This window comes from Crocodylus porosus, unplaced genomic scaffold, assembly GCF_001723895.1.
Source record: "Crocodylus porosus isolate Cpor-Errol unplaced genomic scaffold, CroPor_comp1, whole genome shotgun sequence".
Lineage (NCBI taxonomy): Eukaryota > Metazoa > Chordata > Crocodylia > Crocodylidae > Crocodylus > Crocodylus porosus.
The window spans coordinates 10383136-10405529 of NW_017728942.1; the positions used below are offsets into that span (position 1 = coordinate 10383136).

The 22394-nt window shown below is 47.5% G+C and overlaps 1 protein-coding gene across 1 annotated transcript; it reads right to left on the reverse strand.

Moving 5' to 3' along the window:
• Positions 1-337: 337 nt before the first annotated feature.
• Positions 338-22129, reverse strand: OPRL1 (opioid related nociceptin receptor 1). The gene is made up of 4 exons (XM_019548275.1): positions 21983-22129; positions 21486-21731; positions 5727-6082; positions 338-3668 (listed from the first exon to the last, which is right to left on the reverse strand). Exons 2-4 carry the CDS (start codon positions 21710-21712, stop codon positions 3145-3147), a joined length of 1107 nt encoding a protein of 368 aa, XP_019403820.1. The 5' UTR covers positions 21713-21731; positions 21983-22129; the 3' UTR covers positions 338-3144.
• Positions 22130-22394: the final 265 nt, after the last annotated feature.

Below are 22394 nucleotides of genomic sequence, written 5' to 3' on the forward strand. Positions count from 1 at the left end.
GAATTATGGTGTATTAAGTTAGTACCTGTTATTAGAGTTTAAGTACAGCAGGAACAGCTACTAACTTAATGTGCCATAATCGGCACCACTGTGCAGTAGCTCTGGTGGCTGTCTTTTAAGTGATGTTAATGCACAGTAGGCTAATCCTACTGCGCATTAGCACAGCTTTTGTTGTGACACACTAATGCGCAGTAGAATTTGTCTACTCCACTTGTAGCGTCTTGTGTTGACGCGCCCTCTGTGCGGCTCCAGCTGTGCCCCAGCCAATAAACCTCCCTACTAATGGTCAAGTATTCCAGTCCATTCACACAATTAAGCCATTCACCATCATTGAAAGTGCAGGAGTTTATTTCCCTTTATTAAAGCACAAGTAGCCACCTAGAAACAGTCATTTACACGGCCATCGCCAGAAGCTCAATCATCTCGTTACAACCATTTCCAAAGATAATACAAGAGCTTTTGCATTTCAGCCAGCCAGCCAATCGTGGCCCTTTCATTCCAGAGGCACCGGATGATAAAGCTTTTGTTGTCGTTGCTGTCGTCATTGTTGCTCTTCTTACAACAGGTTCCACTGAGAGCACATCAGAATATCTAACACGTTCACTGCAAAATGCCACAAATGATCCAAAAGCGGAGTAAACAGACACATATCGAGTAATTCACCTCTGTAGGATTGCTGCAGCATAGTTTAACAAAAATCACATTATTAAAAAAATACCATTCTTTCTAGTTTGCATCTTCTGAACGACTGAAGAAATCACAAGCCTTTTCTTTTTTTCTCTCTCTTTTTAAAGGACATAAAATATTGAAAGATCTCACTAGAAAAGGAAGGTGGATGCTCTTTATTCCACCATCACTTGAGTCTCCCCTCCTGCATCAACCTTTTGGAAACAGAACCTGCAGCTGGGTCAACCCTGTCACATTTTGGGTGCAAACGTTTAAAAACTGTCGGATGAGGGAGCGACTTGACGGTTTGGAAAACCAAGATTTCTCCTTGAATAAGGGTGGTGTTATGTACAGGTAACCCCCTGCCCAAATATATTTCTATCTTCAAAAGGCATGGTGCAGTTAGCCAGCAGTGCCTTCAAGATAAGGGGTCATAGGTGTTCCTTCTCGGCATGCTTGGTGTTTTATTCAGGATGATGGTTGCATGTCCCCATGACCAGTGTGATTGTTTGGTGATTACTCTCCAATGCAAAGTGCTTGCTGTGCCTCCCCCCCCACCCCCAACCAGTTCTTTTAAAGAAAATCTTAAATGTAAAAGTTTGCAGTGGCAAAAGTTAATTGCAAAAGTTTGCAATTGCAAAAGTTTTGCTTCTGTTAAGGGCAGGATTTCTTCTAGCCCCATGTAGCATAGTTTACAAAGGTCCGGTTTCCACCTGGGGGACCCAGGCATTTCATTTGTGTTTCAAGCCTGACCCTAAGGTGAAAACAAGCAACATGGAAATACAACACTGTGTTGCCATACAGGGTGTATAAAGAACAATACGGCATTAAAATGGCAGCAGATCAACGCATGGGAAATGCATCGTTTCATAGAACAGAGCACGGGAAATTCACATGAAATCTGTACAAGCCGCGGAGAGAGCAGGAGAGGCCGCTCCTAAGAGTCTGACATGAGCTCCGCTCCTCGCGGCGCAGGCGGGTAGTTCCTTAGCCACCATTGCCAATCTCCTCCCGGACTCTTGTGCTACGGAAAGGAAAGAAATTCTAGTTTCACAGGCACCGCGGAAGGGTCAGTCAGGCTCTTTGCTTTCCTCTCCAGTTGACCCAACAGAGCAGATGATTTGGCTTGTGGTTGCAAGCCTGCTGTCAGAAAAATCAATGTGCAACCGGAGAGGTGTCCATTAACCTAGGAACCGTCTCCCCCAAGCACTTCAGGTGAAAGAGTCTCTGCCCCTCAGCTTTCTGTCTGTCCCTATGACACAAGAATAGCAGGGTGGCTTGGAGCATTAGATGTCCTGCCGTGAAGACAAGAGTTCCTTGAAGGACCTTGCGTAGCGTGGCCCTAACCCCAAATGTCTTTTCAGATTAAGATATGCTGGGTTTTTGAGCTTTTTTCCAACTACTCAGTAGGTCTAATAAAATATATCACATCTACTCATAGAACTTTGCCTGCCAAATTAAGATAACACATTTACTCAAAGACCCTCGTCTTTCCAGATTAAGCCCCATCATTCATTCCCCTCTCCTTTCACCTCCGCTGGGAGAGATTTCTGTTTGCTAAGGTGATGCCCTAGTGATGTATCTGTAGCTGTACCTTATAGATGTGTCTCTGTGTGCCTATGCATGCATGCACACACACGCACACACACAACCAGACCTCCTTAAGCTGAAAACATAGGAAAAAAACCAACACCAGCTTGTTCACATGAGTCTTCATTTATCTTCCCTTTCACCCCATAACAGCTGGTGTCAGTCACTTTTTACTATCCCTGCCTTTCCACCTCTGAGGCACATGGTTTTATTCTATACAGTCATTCACTGGCATTTATGCTTTTCTTGTTACGCAGTCTTGATCCAACACTTCCAGCCATGCAGTGGAGCAGCCAGCTCTTCGCTGTCTGCTGGCTGGAGTGTTTGACTGTTTCTTTTTTTTCCTTTGCAGCCAATGAATAATTCTGGAAATTATCTTTGTTTTGCATTTTGCTGCCGTTCCTTGCTTTGGCTTCAATGAAGTCTGAAATTCAGAGTGCTGCAGTAGCAATAAAATTCTCAGTCTGCAATCCACCCGATTTGATGATCCATCGAATCCAGTCAAGCAAAAGTGATTTGCATTCTGTCTGCATCCCCGAGAGCAATGGCAAAATAAGCCCTGGGATTTCAACCCTCTACTTCTTGAATGCTTTACCACCCCTATGCAAAATGCACCACGTTGGCGTCCTTTAGGAATCATAGAGTCAAGTGAAAACGCAGTCTTTAAATGGAGAGGCTGGTTTCGTTAAAAATGCGTCAGAATGACTTCCTTTTCTGTATGCTTTTGCAGTCCTGTATATTCCCTCCCCCCACGCTGCCTCCTAGGTTTCTAGTCTGCAACTCTGGGTAGGAAAGCCACTGTCAAAGGGCTGTTATCTGAGTTATCTCTGACGTGGGGGTGGTTGGACTTTTCTGACTGGCAGCCATCATCGGGATTTCCTGGCCTAGTCAGGCCGGATTGTTAGTCCCCTCTGAGTTCTTGCAGGCATAAGCCACATCCTTGGCAATGCTGCACATCCTATTGGACATCTGGAGCTCTGTCCTGAAGGCGGTGGGGAAGCAGAACTTCTTGAAGCACTTCTTGAAGTTCTCATCCAAGAAGGCATAGAGAACGGGGTTCAAGCTGCTGTTGGCGTAGCCCAGGGCTGTGCAGAAGCAGGAGATGGCCAATTCCAGCTCACTTTCAGCCTTAGCACCCAGGCACTGGACCAGCACAAAGATCTGAATGGGCGTCCAGCAGATAATGAAGACGGCTACCACCACCAGAACCATGCGAGTGATGCGGCGCAGGTTGCGATCCTTCTCTTTGGAGCCCGAGAGGACTCGGACGTTCTTCAGGCGCCTGATCATGAGGCTGTAGCAAATGGTTATGATCAACACGGGGATCATGAAGGAGAAGAGAAAGATGCAGACCCCAAAGACTGGATCCCAGTAGCCCACGGGGGAAGGGAGCTTGATGAGACAATCGATCTCTGCAGAGAATGGAGAGAAGAACAATAAAATAACGTGCTTGGGGGATGCACACGCGTGCGACATCTGTCTACGCAGCGATTTGCTTTCTGCCCCTTGTATTGCCCATTTAATTCATGTTTATGACTGCCTGATAGAGGTTAAGGCCCATTGTGCTAAAAGCTGGACAAATCCACTGTACAAGTCAGTCTCTGCCACGAAGCATGTACAAATTGAACAGAGCGTGGGAAAGCTAAAGGCCAAGTGGCGTGCCCAAGGTCACAGCCTATAATCAGAGTTACAGCAGATTTCTTATGCCCAAAGCCAGTGCTCTGTCCATGAGCCATGTTGTTTTCCCGGGCAGCTGGATGTGGAGTGAATAAGTGAGTCTCTCAAGACTCAACAGGATGCATTCATTCCTTCTCTCCTCCACTGCTCACCTGCACCACTGTCGTTTTCTTTCAGCTGGAAATGCCAGTATTCCCAATGCAGAGATGTGATTGCAGAGTGCTACCCACTAGCAAAGGGATGAAAGCATTTGGGGCTAAATTTCCCCATGTTATGCTGGACACAAATGCAGAAAGTCAGGTGATCCAGCTGCTGCTATCTGATCCCCCACCAATGCAACAGCCTTAAAGGACTCAAAGCACAAATGCTCCAAGACAACCCACAGCTCCTCTTTGCTCCTGGCATTTTGCCATAAGGTTTGGCAACCTCTGTGGCCACCAGTTAGGACAAACCCTCAGAAATAATTTTAGACATTTACATCGATGGGACATGCCACGGTTAGGTAATAAAATCTGACTCGTGCTTTATGGCACCATGCAGCGCCTCTTTCCCATCCTCCTCCTTCCAAAAACTGCAAGGGTAACTCGAGTTATATGTCAAGACTGGTATTAAAAGGTAAAGTTAAAACTATGGAAGACCAAGATTACCCCATTTCATTTCAAGCTTGGCAAGCAGTCAGGAAAGCACATTGGTCCCTTGAGGCCTGGAGGCAAGTAGGACGGACGCACTAACGATAATGCTCTTTTCAGTGCACTCAACTTTCTTGGAACCAGAAGAGGGGAGAGGTGCATGGAGGTTATGAATCTTTTTGTTCAAATTGCATATTTAAAAAACACTCTCGTGGTGCCAAGAGGAGGATTAGCCTCTTCAGTTCAGCATTTGCTTTGAACAGTGTGGAAGTGGGAACTGCTGGGATTTGGATGCAGCGTTGTAGAGCTGACTAGCAATACTGATGGCCCCTGGAGGAGATCCGCATCCAGCCAGCTCTCTTCAACTGGAAAACTGGTGTAAAGGAAGGGTGGGGGGGCAAAGAGAGGGTACTCCCATTGGGAGGCAGGAGGAGACAGAAGTAGGCTAAGGAAAGCAGGTAGGAAGACAGAGATAAAGGCATGACTTTCCCAAATCTGCTTTGAGATAACCATACTTTGCACTGGTGCAGATATAGGAGCTGAGTTGTCAATGAGGTGGCAGAGCGAACACTTAATACTTTCACCAAGACTAGGAGGCTACTGTGTAAACACACAAGGACCCTCTCATCCAGAGAGATTATGAGGACCATCTCATCCAGAGAGATGTACAGCACGTCAACACAAGCTAGGTGAAATTCAGCTAATCAAATGTGAGAATTGAGACTAAGCTGCATATTGCTGGAGAAGAAGAAAAGATTTTTCTTTCCCCATAGCGTGCAGCAATGCTCAGTGGCTTTGATTGTTTCAGGGTTTTCTTTTCATCCTGTCACTGAAGACTGAGGTATTAGACAGGGGGAGGGAGAAGACATTAGAGGCTGACAGTGTGTAAGTGTGTATGTATCAGAGAGATATGTTCCCAACTTTCTCCAGTCCACCAGAAGGTAAGTGCCTACTACTACCACCAACTGTTGGAGCGACTACCAGTACTTTATCTCCAGAAACAAAATGTTGTACAGTGGGAATGAAAACTGGACCTGAAAACCTATTCACAAGGCCCTGAGGGAAGGGGATGTTATGCTCATGGACTTAACAAGCTACCATGGTTAAATCCCAGGGATGCGGTCTCCTGTGCAGGATATCACCTGTTCACCCATTTCTACTAACCGCCATCATCGTTCTCTGCTGATCCCATCACCATCGCTGGGATGCCAAAGACTGAGGCCAGAGCCCAGATGCAGACATTGACCACTTTGGCCTTGTGGGCCGTGCGGATATCCAGAGCCTTGACAGGGTGGCAGATAGCAATGTACCGGTCCACGCTCATCATGGTCAGGGTGAAGGTGCTGGTGAACATGTTGTAGTAGTCAATGGAGATGGCGATCTTGCAGAGAACGTTTCCAAAGGGCCAGAACCCTAGGAACGTGTCAGTCCCTTGGAAAGGCAAAGTCATCAGGCACAGGGTGTCTGCCAAGGCGAGGTTGAAGATATAAATGTTGGTAGCTGTCTTCATCTTAGTGAATCTGAAATAAAGGAGAGAGCAATGGGGAAATTTCAACTTGCTTTCCAACTGCACCGCTTATGAGGCGACAAGGATCAGTAACGAGTTAAACTCACTGAGCACCCACTGTGCAGTCACTTTGCAGGGCTAGACCCCAGCATGGGTGCAGACTCCTACCAAAGATAATGGGTCTGTCCATGTAGACCCAGTCCAGGGTCAAAGCCCACAGCTAAAACCTCTTCCCAAATGTGCAGCCCAAAGAATCAAGCAGGAGGCATGGGGAGTCTTGGCAAACATTTTAACTTCCTAAAAAAAATCACACAATCAGCATAGATGTCCCTTCCTCTTCCCATCTCACCCCACAAAAAGGCCTAATAGCCACTCCCAAGCAAAGAGCAGGCTAACACATGTTCTAATTTTTAAATCTTGTAACTAAGCCAGGCTGGACAAAGCAGACATCATCCCATGTAGTGACTGTGACCCGGGGAGTAGGGGATACTCATGCACGAGAACCTGAAGACCAAGCTGACCACGTCTGCATACATTGTCCTTCCAAACAGCTGTAGCACGAAATGCAAAGAGCATCGATTGTCAGAAGCGAAGTTATTTTTTTAAAATTAAAAAAAAACTCTTTCCACTTTCTGAAACTAAGCTGTTATAAGCAACAGGAGCGAAGAGTTGCTCCTCACGGGACGGATCTTGTTTCCATTGAACACAATGCCCACATTCCCATAAACTGCTGCCAAACCAGGTCTAAATCTCTTTCAACCCAGTCATCTCACTGAGGAAAAAAACACCTCCATTTTAAGCTGTTATTTTCAGATCTAGACCATCTCTGTGAGCACTCATTCAAAGCTGAAATTACAGTGAATCATATCCTCCACTTAAGGGTCTGGAAAAAATATTTAATGGCGGTGCCCTTCTAATAGAGATGCATTAGAATTGCGCTCGCCTTATTTGTGGCTTGTTCGAGTCTACTGTCTTTAAAGGCAGTAGGTTGTCTGAGCAGATCTTTTGTCCAGATGTAACTGGAGTCATGTAGACTGTTTATTCCCTTAGTGGTTTCAGGTTCATTTCAGGCTTTATTAGGTCTCCAAAGAGCACACTCAGTGCAAAGCAACGAGGAAGGGTAATAGCAAACAATATTTTTTTACTGGCAATACAACAGCCAGGCAGTAACAGCAGAGCCATGCAAAGCATTTTGTTCTGGCTCTCGAGATTGCATTTCGGACTCTGTTCTGGGCTGCCTCCCAGCTGTAAATGGGGACGTGGCCATTTGGGCTGGGGACCCAAAGGAGGCCGGATGTGATGGTGGCTACAATCACTCCTTTGTGGGCCACCAACTACAGAAACAGGTGTGCTTTCTATGTGCCCGTCTGATGAGCCATTAAGCCTGCGTGGACTCAAATGCAGTATAATAAGCTGTAAATGCTCAACTTGAGGCAAGCTCTGACTGTGAATGGTTTGTTACCAAAAAAATCCCCTGCACTGTCAGGAGCAGGCTTCATGTTCGCTTCTCCTACTAATCAGCATCTAATCATATTTATGACAAAAGGGGAGTAATTAAGACAGATGACGTTCTAAATAAACCTCTTTCATCTCTTGCTATCTGCATCTTGGGAGAGAGATTGCATTGGGTGCTCATTCATTCTGCATTGGCTATTCAAGCCAGGCAGCCCATCAGTGCTGGTGGAAACGGTAGGTTCAACACCATGCAGCCTCAATGAGCCAGAGGTCTCTATGTAAGCCAAATACTTTTGGGTAAGGAAGAGCTTGGCTCTACATTTCCTATTGATCTTGGCCTGGAAGCTGATGGATGCTGATGGTCTTTGTCCATAAAGTTTAATGTCATCCATTATTACACCTTCCAGAATGCCTGGACATTTAGTTACCCCTCCAAATGCATCTCTCTAGCTGTCTCAATTTCTCACTGCTGGTTTCTAGGCTGGATGTTTAATTTTGAAGCGAACGTTACAAAACAATGAGGAGCCTTGGAGGTCTCTCACTTCCATTTGCAAGAAAAATTCAAACCATATCATTTTCTGAGGCTAATGATAAGAGATTTGCAAATGTCATGGGAATTCACCCCAAGGAACGCTACATTTAAAAAAAAAAACCCACAACTTACGTTATGTCCTTTACCGTCATTGTATTTCTGTGTATGATTTAAATGTTTTCAGCAGTAAGACGGGACATAGACAGTAGTATTTTAGGATGTTCTTTTTTTTTCTTTTGGCTGGAAACATTAACTGGAGAAGGCTGAGGGATTTGCAGTGTAATAGCAGCCTTCAAAACACCATGTTCTCGACAAGCTCAGCTCTTTGCCCCAGTCCCTTAGCGGTTCATTTACTAGAAAACTTGTGCAAGCATCTAAATTGCTAAAATGGCTCAGGAACATGGCAGAAAGATTACTTTTTCTTTTTTTTTTTTAAAGAATACACTTGTGAGTTGTGATTAGATAAATAACTAAAGAGTTTTAAAGGCTGAAGCATTTTCCTGTAATCTCGAGGAACCACTTCATCTTCATGGTGGTAAATGTGCTTTAAAGGAGTCTCATGTGACAGAAAAAGCAAGCAAGCGAGCGAGCGAGCCTGGTGTTAATGTTAAGACTCTGACCGAAATTTCAAATAGCTGGGGAGTTTGCTGTGAGTAAGTGCCACAGGGGGTCTGCCTGCCAGTGCTTACCCAAATCTCACACGCAGAAGGGTTTGAGCTTGCAGATATGGAGCGAAAACCTTGAGCGAGCTGTCTCATGGGGGTACTTCCCTTCCCAGGGTCCCAAGGTACCTTCCTCCCAATGCTTCTTGTGCTTTGGGTGCATTTATGCCACTTAATGGACAGTGGGTAGCCCAAGGCCAACAGGGATGTGGGCACAAGAGTGGCTGCCAATGCTCTTACCCCCTTTGCAAAGAAGATCAATCCACAGATCTGAGTTTCTGAATCACAAAACTAGGAATGACCAAATAGGGTGAAAGAGCTTTGCGTATACACCTGTCCCCTGTAAAACTCAATAAATAGCAAGAGATATGAACAAGCCTGAAGATGTATTGGAAAACATGGGCCTGGCAGTCTCCCATGGTGCTACCGATTTTCCTGCCATATGTATCAACTCAGCAAACTTGTCCAATCCAACATTAAATTGCATTATTGTCAGTCAAGAAGGGTCAGATTCCATCTTTGGACAAACGACTTAGTAAGGTTAAGCCAGGATTTTATCACGTATCACTTAATTATAATGCTGCTCGGAGCGTTAGCAGATAAGCTAATCTGCCAGGCATCATGCGGTTTACAAGTCAGCAGCTTGGCCATTAGCTTGCAAAAAAAATGGCCCAGTAAAGCTCATTGTCATTTCTAGCTGCATTTCATTAGCTTCTTGGTAAATGCAAGGCACATCCTAATTATTTATTATGAAGTCAGGATAGCACTTTCCCCCGCTGTCTGCTTGGACTTGGATTCAGCTGCACACTCACAGAAGCTTCAAGGATGCTCTGAAAACATGGAGCAAACACAAACTCCTGGTAATGAGGTTACCCTGTTGCCCATCCTCTGTTCTGGACATGGGAAGTCCCATCCACTGTGATGGAAACCCAGCATGTGTGGGGCAAGTCCCAAAGCAAACCAGAATCTCGCCAATGCCTTCAGTGGGCCGTTGATCAGACCAGAGATCAGTCAACACAAAGTGTTTAATTATTAGAACAGATGTGGCAAAACTCAGAAGCTGAGTAGGATTGATGTTCACAAAGTGCTGAAGACAAAGCATTTGAGCTTTCCCAGTTCCCTTTCTGATTTCGGTTTGTTTGGTCATCTTTGAGTTTATTTAGCTAGCTTAACTTGACTCTACTTCCTGGTGAAATTATTATAGCAATGGCAGAACATACGGCAGATCTTCCCCCCAAAAGCTGTACTAACTTCTTTGCAACGAGCCACTGGTATTCCAGCCCTGGGGTGAATTTGCCCTTTAGCTGGCTACTGATGCTGGAGCCGATCTTACCCAGCTGCATTTGTTCTCTATTCTAATCTGAATATGCTTTCAAACCGTATCAGCAGAGGGAAAACCATGGGGCATTAACTTAGGGAGCTCATTTTAAACAGATTCTAGCTCTCCTCCCAGGAGAATTTGCTCTTACTTACATGCTCATACATCAACCTGTCGGAGGGCTCTATCTACCCTGTATTTTTCTCCATGGCTCCTTGCCTACAGGAATACAGCAAACCTCCAGGTCTATGTGACTGCAACCTGTTAAGCGATGTGGCTATATAATATTGGTTTCAGCAATACACGGTCAACCAAGGATTGAACACTCCAGAAAGCCAAGCCTGTTTTTCATTTGATAGGGCCCTCAGGTGGGTCAACAAACAGACAGCAGCATATCTAGCGAGTGCCTGAAAGTGGTATTTATGTGGCTGTATTCCTCCAGCAGAAATGTAATCAACTGCTGAAAAACAGATCTTTGGCTTTAAAAAAGTGAGCAGCTATTGGCTTGACGTTTGACCCTGGCTGTCAAGGGGATTTTCTCATTGATGGAAGCAGTGGGGCATGCTAGGTATGTCTGAGCCCCTTCCAGCCTCAAAAACAGAAAATCAAGCACGTTGGTAAATTCTTAGAAATCTTGTTCGGAGACGCTTGTCATTCACAGCAGCTGTGAAATAATACCAAGGTTAGGGGGTGGCTTCACCTGTCACCAACAAAACACAAAATGTCCAGCCTGTTTAGGAGACTGGGAAGCCCTGTGCAAATGGTCTTGTTTTTGGTTTCAGTGAGCATCTAAGTAAAGAATCATTTCAAAAGGTCACCTAATAATGGGTGTGTATACACATACTAAGGTGACATAAAATAAGGCGACTTAACTAAGTCAACTTAACTTAAGCCACATCGGAGTATACACACATATAGCTCCTTGAGATGAGAGCAGCTATCTTATGAGCTAAGTCAACTGAACTAGTGAGACTCAAGATAATATACCTCAGAGGTGTATTATCTTGTGCCACATTTAAGTCAACTCTGCTCCACATATATGTGTATGCTCTAACAGTTATATCCACTTTAAAAAGTTAAGCTGGCTTAACAGTCAGAAAATTAGTACATGTGTGCTCACCCAGCTATATCACTGGATAGATACATGAACATAGCTTAAGGTGGTACCAATTTTGAAGCTAATGCAAATCACCTAGGTGGAATAAATAGATAGAAAGATTTCTCCAGCATATCACTGAATTAAAGTAAGCCTCAATCAATGCAACAAAAAAGCACCGGTATCACTGGTATCGCCTTTGTGCCTCCAGATTATATTCCTCTTGCCCATGTCTGGTAACTTTTGTACGCGTCTCCAGAGCTAAAGGTCAAGTTTGTTCTAATCAAGGGCTTCAGTTCAGGCTCATCTTACATGAAAGATTGTTGAGCATCCATCAAACCTTGGGTGCTAAAACCCAGAGCTCCAGATGGCCTTTTAGAAACAAGTTTTCAGAAAATGATGTAGCAAGCAGATGTTCAGACTAAGCTGCACCTTCACGTTTAAGAATCACAGGGTTCTATAGCGGGGGGAATATTTTAATTTAAAAAAGAAAATCACCTAAGACAGATTCATTGGGCATAACAAAGGATGTTGCAGAGTGTTGGCATTCCCCCCGTGTGATTTAGCCATGATTTTAATTATTCCGAGGTTTCTCCATAGATCACAGACACCATTTCAATGGACACCCTACAGCAGTTCCCAAACTCTGACAGATTGCACAACACCAGTTTAAAATGATACAACCTTAAATACCACCAGCAATTTCTTTTCAGCTCAACCTTAAGTACCACCAGCAAATATTTGTCATATAAAGTAATTATAATAAATCAGGTAACATGTACCACTGACAGGTTGTCTGCGTACCATTGGTGGTACCCATACCCCAAACTGGGAAGTGGTGTACTATAACATGAATTCTACCAGTTCCCCCTGTTTGCAAAAAGGCCCCTGGGTCATCCATCCATGGACTGGTGTAGGGACTGAAAAGAGCCTCCACTAGATGTCTTGCGTGGAAAGGCAATGAGTCACTATCGCTCCCCAAGGGGAACGCTCTGGGCAGTCTCAAGAACAGCGAAGTTGTCATGTTTGTGACAGAATGATTATCAGCCAAAGGATGCAAGAGTTGACAATCTCGCTGAGATCAGCCATGAATCATATTTTCTACAGAGTGTGTGTAGCTGAGGCAAACAGGTCAGATAACGCAAGCTTCCACCCCCATTGCTGACCTACTTCATAAATGTCATAATATGTAGGAATGTGGCTCACATCCTTCACAGATGCACAAACTAAAACGTTAATCATTGAGAAACAGGGCAAGAAGCTACTATTTTTCTGAATGAGATGAGCAGAGAGCAACACAGTACCTGACCCTGTTTAGCAAGGTCAGGGTCAAAGGTCCACCCAAGCCAAGGTTGATTCTCAAGTTAAAGTGGTTAAGGAAGGCCATTTTATGGATGAAAATGGAAAAAAAAAACCCTCAACCTTACCCTCCTGGCACCACAGCAAGATAGGTTTAACCATTATGCCACCCCTGTTAACTAAAGCTGATCAAAAATCCAGTAGACATAGTGGTGTTGCCCCATGGTTGGGGCAGTGAACAAGGCCTCCAAACCCCAGCCCAGAGCACTGGGGCTTCTGTGACAAAGGCCAACCCTTCAGTTTTACTCTACATCCCACTTTCCAGCTTGCCAAAATAATCCCTTCTGGACCAGTGGTGCCCTTTGCTCCTCTGAGAAAATTAACCATGACAGAGCAGAGGAAGAACCAAGACAGCACCCAGTCCCGTGGTTACTACCCTCCTTGTCTGCATGATTGCAGATCCAATCTAGGACCACGTTTTCTCCCAACAATGCTCCGCCCATGTCTCAATAGTCCTTCCCAAGTCCTATACATGAAGCTAGGCCTATAGAGGCTGATTCAAGATGCATTCACAGCCCCCCTCCCTCCAGCTGGATGTTAGGGTCCTTGAAATGAAATGGGATTCATGGTAGTGCTGCTCCATGTCTCAGAAGTAGGCTGGCAAAGTGAAGTGGTTTTGAAGGAAGATGGTTGCTTTAGCTGTGCTTTTACATGGGGAATGGACAGCAGAATGAATTAATTCTCTGCAGTCAAGTCTCTTGTACTCTGCTTCTTGAGAGTCTCTAGCTAAACAGCCATTACCCCAACCTAGCAGCGTTCCCAAACACTTCCAGAATATTCAGTGCAAACAAAATCAATTAATCGGTTCTCTGTGGATTATCTTTTTCCAGGAACTGAGAGCAGCGTATTTCATAAATTAATCCCAACGAAGGCAGAAATTAATTCAAAGGTTTAAGAGGAAGCTTCCGCCCCCATCTACTACCAAGAGAGCATTCCCTATGCAAACAAGCATACGCACACAGCTGGGATGTGAGCAGTTTGCTGGAGCTGCTCTTTTGCATGAGTCTGGAAAGGAAATTTGCTGAAGAAACCAGCATCTCCATGGGGCCTGGATGTTGCCGGTTCTGCTGTGCAACTCTGAGCCCATCACCTTCTTCTTTTTGGCTCCAACTTTTAAATAGGAGCAATAAATTGGAGTGGGGGGAGGAGGCAAACTGCTTGGCTGCAAATTCTGAAACTGTTTTTGGTGGGTGGTTTCCAAATCCCCATTCAGGGTGCTGCCTCTTCAGGCCACTGAATCTCCACACAAGGCCAAGCTGAGGTCAACCTGGTTGATCCAACCTTAAGGGCTTCCCTTGTACAAGGAGAGCTGATGGGGTGAGCAACCACAGCAGCTGTCACACTACCCCCTCCGGGCTATCGGCATGGGTGGTGTGGATTTGGACATCCCCAGCTGTTGGAGTTGAAGCCTACCCTTGACTCATCGGATGCAATGTGATGGGCAATTCAGAAGCAGCATCAGATGCAATGTGATGCACGAGGGATCCTAGAACTGGAACAGGTTATCCAGCAAGGTTATGGAAGCATTACCCATGGAGGTTTTTAAGACCCAGCTAGAGAAAGCCTTGTCTGGAATGAGAAAGTTGAGGCAGGCCCTGCTTTGAACAGGGGGTTGGACTAAATGTGACCTCCTGTGGTCCCTTCCACCCTCGTTTTATACAATTCTGCAATCAGCCCTGCCCTCAGCATCCCTGGTCTACAGAGAGCAAGCGCGGCTCCAACCCACAGGTCTCCCAGTCTCTCAAGAACCATAATGGATGGCCACCAGCCTTTGAACCATGCAGACTTGTCCAACCTGGTCTGTGCCAACATACCGCACCCCGTGCATATCAGATATCCCTTATATTTTCCAACCTGCAGTCTCCCCACTGGAACAAAAGGAAGAGCCGCACGAAGCAGGGGACAGTCCCTCTGCTTCAAGCACAAGAAGGCTCTCAGATGATTCATTGAGGAGGCTGGCAGGGGAGCTTGGGTGGAGGAGACACCCAGCAGCTGGAACCCAGCTTGCTAAACCTCCTCCTTTCTTTTAGCAGGGGGATTCAGGTCCTTCGCATGAGGCATGCCATGCTTCCCAGTTTCATCACCCCACACAAGGGAGGACTCTCTTTCCTCCTGAGCCCTGATGGCATGTTGTGACACTTACCTTTCGAGGGTGGATCATCACATCCCCAGAATGACCCAGAATGAAGGGCTTGTTGGGGGAGCCATAGATTTGTAAAGCTGCCAAGTGCCCGGGCAGTGGCAGGGCCTGATGTGAAACAGGAGCTTCTGAACAGATTGTTTGCGGACACGACACACACAGCCTGAATACCAGTGCCTGGGCTGGGAGGCGACAGCTCAAAACCTCTAACCCTGGAGAGTCATTAGTGTTACGGTCACAAGTCCTGTTGGCCCTGGATCCTGAGTCTCTCGATTAGGCTGTTCCCAATTCCACCTGAGATGCAGACAGAGCCGCTCATCGGTGCATAGTCTATTTCGATTACTTCCCACCAGACCTCCAGCTGCAATGCCAAGCTCTCTCCCTCTGCCCCTTCCTCAAGGGTCTGTAATAGCCGTGTACTCCAGAATGAATGATACGGGAAACACGGATGAAAAGAGGATCAGCGATCTATACCACTCCCAATGCTGTGCTGGGAGATTCAGCATGGTTTCACTGCAGTCCATGCTTCAGCAGGGGTTTTTAGACCCCATCACATGCCGTGTACCTGACCCACGGTATTCGCTTCCCTGGCTTCTACTGCATGACGAGCCTTTACCCAGGTTTCCATCCACTTTAAGGCCATCTGGGCAATTCAGAAGCAGCACTTTCTGGGAGGATGGGCCCCACGCAATCCAACTGGCCATTTTGGGCAACTCAGAAATCATCTCAGGAGGGCTACTGAGTCAGCAAGCAACTCCCTTCCTGCCAAAAGGCAACAGGACAAAATAGGCTATAGCAAAGGAAGGGTCCCCTCATCCCGAATGGATGTCTCTGGGGGACAGAGCTGTGATGCGTTGGTAGACCAGTGCCAAGGGTGATACCATTGCTGCTCTTTGTGCCAAGCCAGTTCTGTGCAGTCAGATTTTGCTCGTGTGACCAGCTTATACATCACCCAGGACAGAAAGCCACAGCTGTAAACGCACAGGTCTCTGCCACTGGAGACAGAGGCAGCATGCTATTGCTTAGTACCAGTTGTGGACTTTTATTCTCCCTTTGGACCAGCCATGCGTAGCCATGTGCATCTGAAAGCAGTGAGTTGCGAGCATACCTATTACACCCCGGATCATGGAGAAAAGCAAGTCCTCCTAGCCGCTGCACTGCCACGAGAGAAACCTTTCATGACCCTGCATGTCTTTATCAGCTGCATGTTCATCCCGCTGCTCCATTACAATGTAATAGCCTTTGATTACTCAGCACAATGCCAAACACTCAATATTCATTTCATTTCTCTCTGACCTGCCCCAGCTATGCCATGCAATGAGAAAAAAAAGGAAGCAAAGGACATGGAGATAGCACGGCAGTGCCTGAGGTCTTGCAGGCTTCAGCCCTGCCCACTGAGCTTTCATGATGTTAAACTCCAGCTCAGTTTTATCTCTAATGTGTACAAACTTCATTAATGAGCCTAATTGTTAGTCTGATCATTTAAATATTATCATAGAAAATGAGGGTGCGAAGGGTCCTCAGGAGGCCACTTCTAGTCCAACTCCCTGCTCCAGGCAGGACCAGCCACAACTATATTATCCCAGACAAGGCTTTGTCTAGCCGGGCCTTAAAAACCCCCAAGGATGGTGGAGATTTCACCACCCCTCTGGGTGCCCTGTTCCAGTGCTTTACTACCCACCTCGTGAGAAAGTTTTTCCTGCTATCCAACCTCAACTTCCCTTGCTGCAGCTGGAGCCCATTGCTGCTTGTCCTGTCGTCTGCCCCCACTGAGACCAGTCCAGCTCCATCCCCTTTGCAACCCCCCTGCAAGGCATTTTCATCATTAACTTCATTTTCTGGGTCTTGCCATTGCCAGCCTGCCTCATCCTCTGTTCAGGGAGACCAATATAGGCTTAGCAAAGGAAAAATGCAGCAGCTGCAGCCCTAAAAATGGGCTCCTGGTTAAGACCCTTAGGAAATAAGTTCAATCCCCACCTGCCACACGAGACTTTGCACATGAATTTGGCCAGTTCACATCAGACACGTCTACACCGTGCTAGGGAGCGATTGAAAGGAGTAGGGTAGCTAGTACCACAGCTTCCCATAGGCTGTAGACATGGAGAGGACCTTAGTGACTGGCAGTTTTCTCCACTTCGAAAGAGAAATAAAACTACATAGTTTGTACCCACCCCAGGGGGTAGCACGGAGCAGCTAGCATAATGGAAACCCACCCCGCAGCTTCCTGACACCAACTTCTCCATGCGTGTAAGTCCTTGTCTCAATTCCCCACCCCCAAATGGCAACCGTGCTTCCTTTTCAGCCCTTTTCAATGGTAAAGTCATTGCAAGGGCAGCGATTGTGGCAGGTGGGATGGAAACGGGGCTCTGAGATGGGCACGGAGCCCCTCTGAGAATACAAAGGTGACCTGCAGGAGGGTGAAGTGGGAAGAAGCGATCTGAACGCGGCACCCAGCTCCAGTTTTTAAAGGTCTGGGGGCATCTGAAGAGGTAGATAGGAGCCGGCTCCTCGCTGTGTCATCACATCTGTAATTACCTCTCCGCATCTGATCCTGCAGCAACGCTGATAAATATGAAAGGCCAGGAAGATGATGTCAGGGACTTCAACCCATTGTCTTTTCTCAGAAACCAAAAATGCTTGAAAATGAATATCAGAAAGAAGAAGCGGGAGCCCTCGAAGGAGATCAGCAATCTTGGCTGCACGCATGGTACAAATGAATGCAGATAGAAAACAGCAGGAGTAAAAAGTTATAGGTAAATCCTGGCCAAAGCCCATCTGTGCCTGAGAATATGGATGGGTATCACAAGATAGCAGCCAAGAGGAGCTGGATGTGGCTTCTGAAACTCTTTGCTTTGGCGGCGTCTCTGGGAATACACATTTACACATTTGTTTCTATTTTTCCTTCCTTTGAAACAAAACACATTGAACCAGACGGACAAATTCAGGCTCCCACAAGAGAGGACGAGTTTTATGTGCCATCTTTGCCTTTCTTCCCCAACTCTCTACCTCTCCTGCTGTTCAACAGCCTGCCGCAAATTCATCAACCGCGGAAGAGGAAATACATGCGTAAGCAAGACGCACATAGCAGGAGAAGGGAGAGGGAGCAGTAATTATCTCAAATGGTAAGAAGCTCAAACAATAGGCCATCAATGTGAAGCAGCAGATGAGGCAAACTTGAACAATAGCTCTTTGCTGTCACGGAAATAATGCTCCTGAAGGGAGCCCTTTTCAGCCTCAGCCAATTAGGGGCTGTGCCGCAGAAACAGCCAGTTTAATTGTCCCAGGATTACAGTGCCAATACATTAATCACCTTGAATGCAGAGTCCCCCCAAGTACAAGGGAGATGCAGGATGGGGTTATGCAATGGGTGGGGAAACCCAGAAGCAGCTCTGAAATGTCCCATAGTTCCAGCTAATGTTGGAAGCACAATGGTTTTTAGACTTACCCCTCAGTATTTCAAGTGACAGAGGTGTATGAAACCAAATATTAAAAGCATCTTCTCTTCAAGAGAGGCAGGCAAAGGACAGCACCTCCCTGACACCTCGGCTTTGCTTTGCAATTCACCATGGACTAAAACATAGGGAAGGAGCCTCTCTGGTTACCTGATGACGGGACAAGGAGCAATGGGCTCAAGCTGCAGCAAGGGAAGTTGAGGTTGGATATTAGAAAAGACTTTCTTGCAAGGAGGGTAGTCAAGCACTGGAACAGGTTACCCAGAGGGGTGGTGCAGTCTCCCTCCTTGGAGGCTTTGAGGACCCACCTAGACAAATATTTGGCTGGGATGATGCAGCTGGGGCTGGTCCTGCTTTGAGCAGGGGGTTGGACTAGATGTGACCTCCCGAGATACCTTCCAGCCCTCGTTTTCTGTGATTCGATGTTGCAATGGATCCAGATGCTTGCAAGTATTATAATACAATTTCTCCATCCGGCCTTGAGGTGAGCATTGATATCAAGCCCCTTGGCTTTGCAAAGAATTTTAAAAAATGCATCCGAAGACTGTGTCGTAGCTGACTGCCTTTTTCTTTTTTCCCCATGCTGCTCTCCATCTATGGAAAGCATATGCACAATCCTGCGAAGCTTGTCAAGAGCTGAATCTTGGGTTCACTAACAAGCCCCTGAATTTGAACCCATAAAAGACAAGGGTTAAGACATGAAGCTAATGAGCACAGACATCCCATTCTGTCTCAAGGTGAACAACCTTCCCTGTGTCAGTGCCGCTATTACCTGGCTCAGTCAATGATCCAGCACAAAACCTCTGCCTGACAAACCTGCTAAATCAGGGGCTTCCTTCCTTTCACTACCAGCTAATTTGCCATCACGACTCTTTTTGGATCCAGGTAAAATGGCTGTGGTCAAGAGTTTGGAAACACTGGGTCAAAATCATCCTCGGCGTCAACTTGAGTGAAGTTAAACCAAGGGTGAAATTGGGTCTCTGTGTCTGATCTGCTGAATGTGGGAAGGGAGGTAATGCAAAAAGTTCCTCCTGAATAAACCCACCTGCTAATAAGCTTCTTGAAGAACCAAAGAGATGTAAGACTAAGAAACTGGAACAAACTCTTGGACAGACACAATAGATGCAGTTTCATTTACTTGCTGGACTTCTGTCCTTTCCCTGGCTATTATCTAGTAATACTAGTTTAAAACTAGAAGCCTAAACTCCCAGCAGATATTGGATGAGCAGAGAAAGGAAGACAGTAGCCCTGCTAATGGTTTCCCCAACACAAACTATTCAACACATACTATTTAAAAACAGAGGGTGATTGTTTTTAACCAAGTTAAAACTTGGTTTTGGCTTTTGCCACCTCTGTGGTTGCTCGGAGGTGGAAATCCTGCCTGCAGCCCCTCTGCACACATCTCCTACCTACCCACCCCCAAGCCAGGCATTGCAAGGCTTGACTGCACAGTATGCAGGTGCTTCACAGAGGACCACGTGAGGCTCCCCATTTTGACAACACAGCCCTTACTAAACGCCGCAGGGTCTCATTTCTCTCTATGAGATGCCTCTTCCGAAAGCTTCCCCCTTCCCATTAGCCCACGCGTGTGCCAGTGCACTCCCCTCAGCTGCTCACAGGGTTCAAGTTATGGATGGATGCGATGCTTCGCTGGTAGATGGGTCGTGCCATGAAGGCCCTGGGGGAGACGGCCAAGGGACCAGGGGGCACAGGAGGCCCAGGGGATGTGAGAGACCATGCCCCTTCTCCACACTGGGGCAGCACAATGGACCTGGGTAGGTGGGGAAGAAGTGAAATGCCATAGCTTCCTCCCTCCCACTACCCACAGCAATGGCTTTACCTCTGGCACAGGATGGAGGAAGCAAGGGGCTTGGAGATGGATGGATCCTGGGGCATGTATAAGCAATGCAGGGTTGGGAGATCAGCCAGCCTCGTCTTCTCAGCTGCTCACCAGCAGCTAAGCAAGTGGTACTAAATAATAGTGGCAATGATGGCATGAAAGGAATCAGGAAAGCAAGGGTTATCTGAACACCGAAACCTTTGCAAGGGGCCATGCAAATGAACAATTGGTGCAGTATGGTCCTAGATAGGTACCCCTCTACAGGGTCCGGGCATGAGGTCCCCTGTAGCAACACCACTGAGGCTGCCACATATGAGCCCCTAAACTTTGCCCTTTTCTCAAAGACCCAATGACTGAGCTTTTTAGTAGCATTTGCTGCCAGGGGCTGTGTCCCTGAAGCCAGTGGGGTCTCTCACAGGAATAAGCCTTGCTCCGAATGAATGCAAGATGCAGTGAGTGGTTTACAGGGAGGGGAAAAATAATACGACTTTTGACAAATAAATCACGTTCTCCCTAGATTTATTTCTGCCCATGCCAGGGCAGGCTGTGAGCCACGCACTCCCCTGAGTGAGCAGTTCTGCACAGGAGTTATTGCCCTCCTAGATGTAAGGGTGGGGGGGAGGGGTGTCGAAAGCAAAATCTGAAAACAAGCAGTCAAAATAGACGCGTCGTTTCTGCCAACAGCAGGTTTTTGCCGCGGGTGCTGCAAACTTTTAAAGGAAAGATTTGCTCCAGATTCATGGAGAAAAATAACAGAAAGCAAAAAATAAAGGCATGTTTTCCTAGACGCCCATCCAAACCACTGCTGCAAACGCTGGGACCTGGACCGCGGCAGGGGCGACATCTGCTCATTGCTCCACCCTGCTACAGAAAAGCCCTTCCGCTCTAGCAAAATACCACCAGAGCCAGACACTCAACTCCAGCGAGCACGGTCGCCTTCCTCTCTGCAATGCCGGGTGATATTTTATTCACCTGGCATTTAATAGAGTGACTAGCTCTGCTGGGATTGATAATGACCCTGCCTGTCATTTCCCTTCCACATGGGCCAAACCAAAGGGGCTGCCTTTGAGTCCCGGTGCAGACGCTGAAGCCGTGCAGCGCATGGAGCGCGAAGGGGACAATCTTCTAGTGACGGCAGTCCTGAGAGCTTGTCTATGCTCTAAGCCAAGGGCCTTCATAGCCGGCTACCTAACCGTCCCCAGATCTTAGCTCTTGCTGCTGACACAGCCAGTTCAGCACCTTCCCAGCTGCAGTGAGTATATTACACCCATGCATTTTCTTTTACAATTCAGGTCTAGTCTCTGGGTTAATTCTGTTTCCTTTAGGAGGCACCAGAGGGCTGCTGAATAGTGGACACAAGCCTTCACCATCTCTGGGAAGGGGCTGGGGGGGGGACCCTCTTTCCCCAAAGTCCCAAGCCTATAAAACTTGGAAGGGAGCAACAACCCCCATCTGCAGCACCCAGGGCTCTGGCTTGCTCCCACCAGCTGTGCAAAGACCCCTGGGCCCCTCCTTCCCCGGGGGGAACAGCAGCTCCTGGGGGAGATGTTAGCGTCGCCTACCTGACAATCACATACATGACCGAACAGTTGCCCACCAGCCCCACTATGCACACGATGGAGTAGACGACCACAATGGTGATCTTCATGCCCAGGGGCAGAAAGCTGTCCCCTGTGCCGTTGTTAAACCAGTAGCTGGGGGGGAAGCTCAGGTTCAGCATGGAGGATTCATTCAGCAGCTTCCGCAAGTCGGGGTCTTCGAAAAGGTGAGCGGGGAAGAGCGGATCCATCCTGAACCCAGCCAAGGACCTGGGGCACCAGACAGCAGAGTTAATCGTGGCCTGGCACAGACATCGGGCAAAGGCTGGGGTGGGGAGGGGGGGACTGGCATGCCCCTCTCCCTAAAGCAAGGCAGGGGAGCACCGAGAGCATGCACACCCCCACCCCAACCCTTGCAGGTTTTGCAGCCTCCCAAGAGCAGGTAGAAGCAGGTTCCCCCTCCCGGGTCCCTGAATAGGGGCCAAGTTCAATGCTGCGGCTAAGCAGAGAGCTGCCCTTACCTCTCCTGCTAGGCAAATTGCTGCAGCCCAGGGGCTCCGGCAGTGCCCTGCTCCATGCACCGGGGAAGGGGGCTCCGGGCTCTGCTCCCAGCTGCGGAGCGAAGCCAACTTGGGGGGGAGCTGGAGCTCCTTGGCCAGCCCGGCTGCCTCTGCAATGCTCCCTCCTCCTCCTCTCCCTCCCTCCCTCCATCCCTCCCTCCCTCCTCCCTCCGCAGCCGCCTGCCAGCGAACCACAGCCCAGCTCTGGAGCCGAGGGGACCTGGGGGCACTGCCCCCCTCCTCTGCAAGCCTCAGCCCCACGGAAGGGGTCCCAGGGGGCAGCTGCCAATTCGGTTGCATAGGAGTTACTCGGCTGGGCTTTTACCTCCGTGCACCTTGCAGCAAGCCCAGGGGATGCTGGCTGGATGCTGCA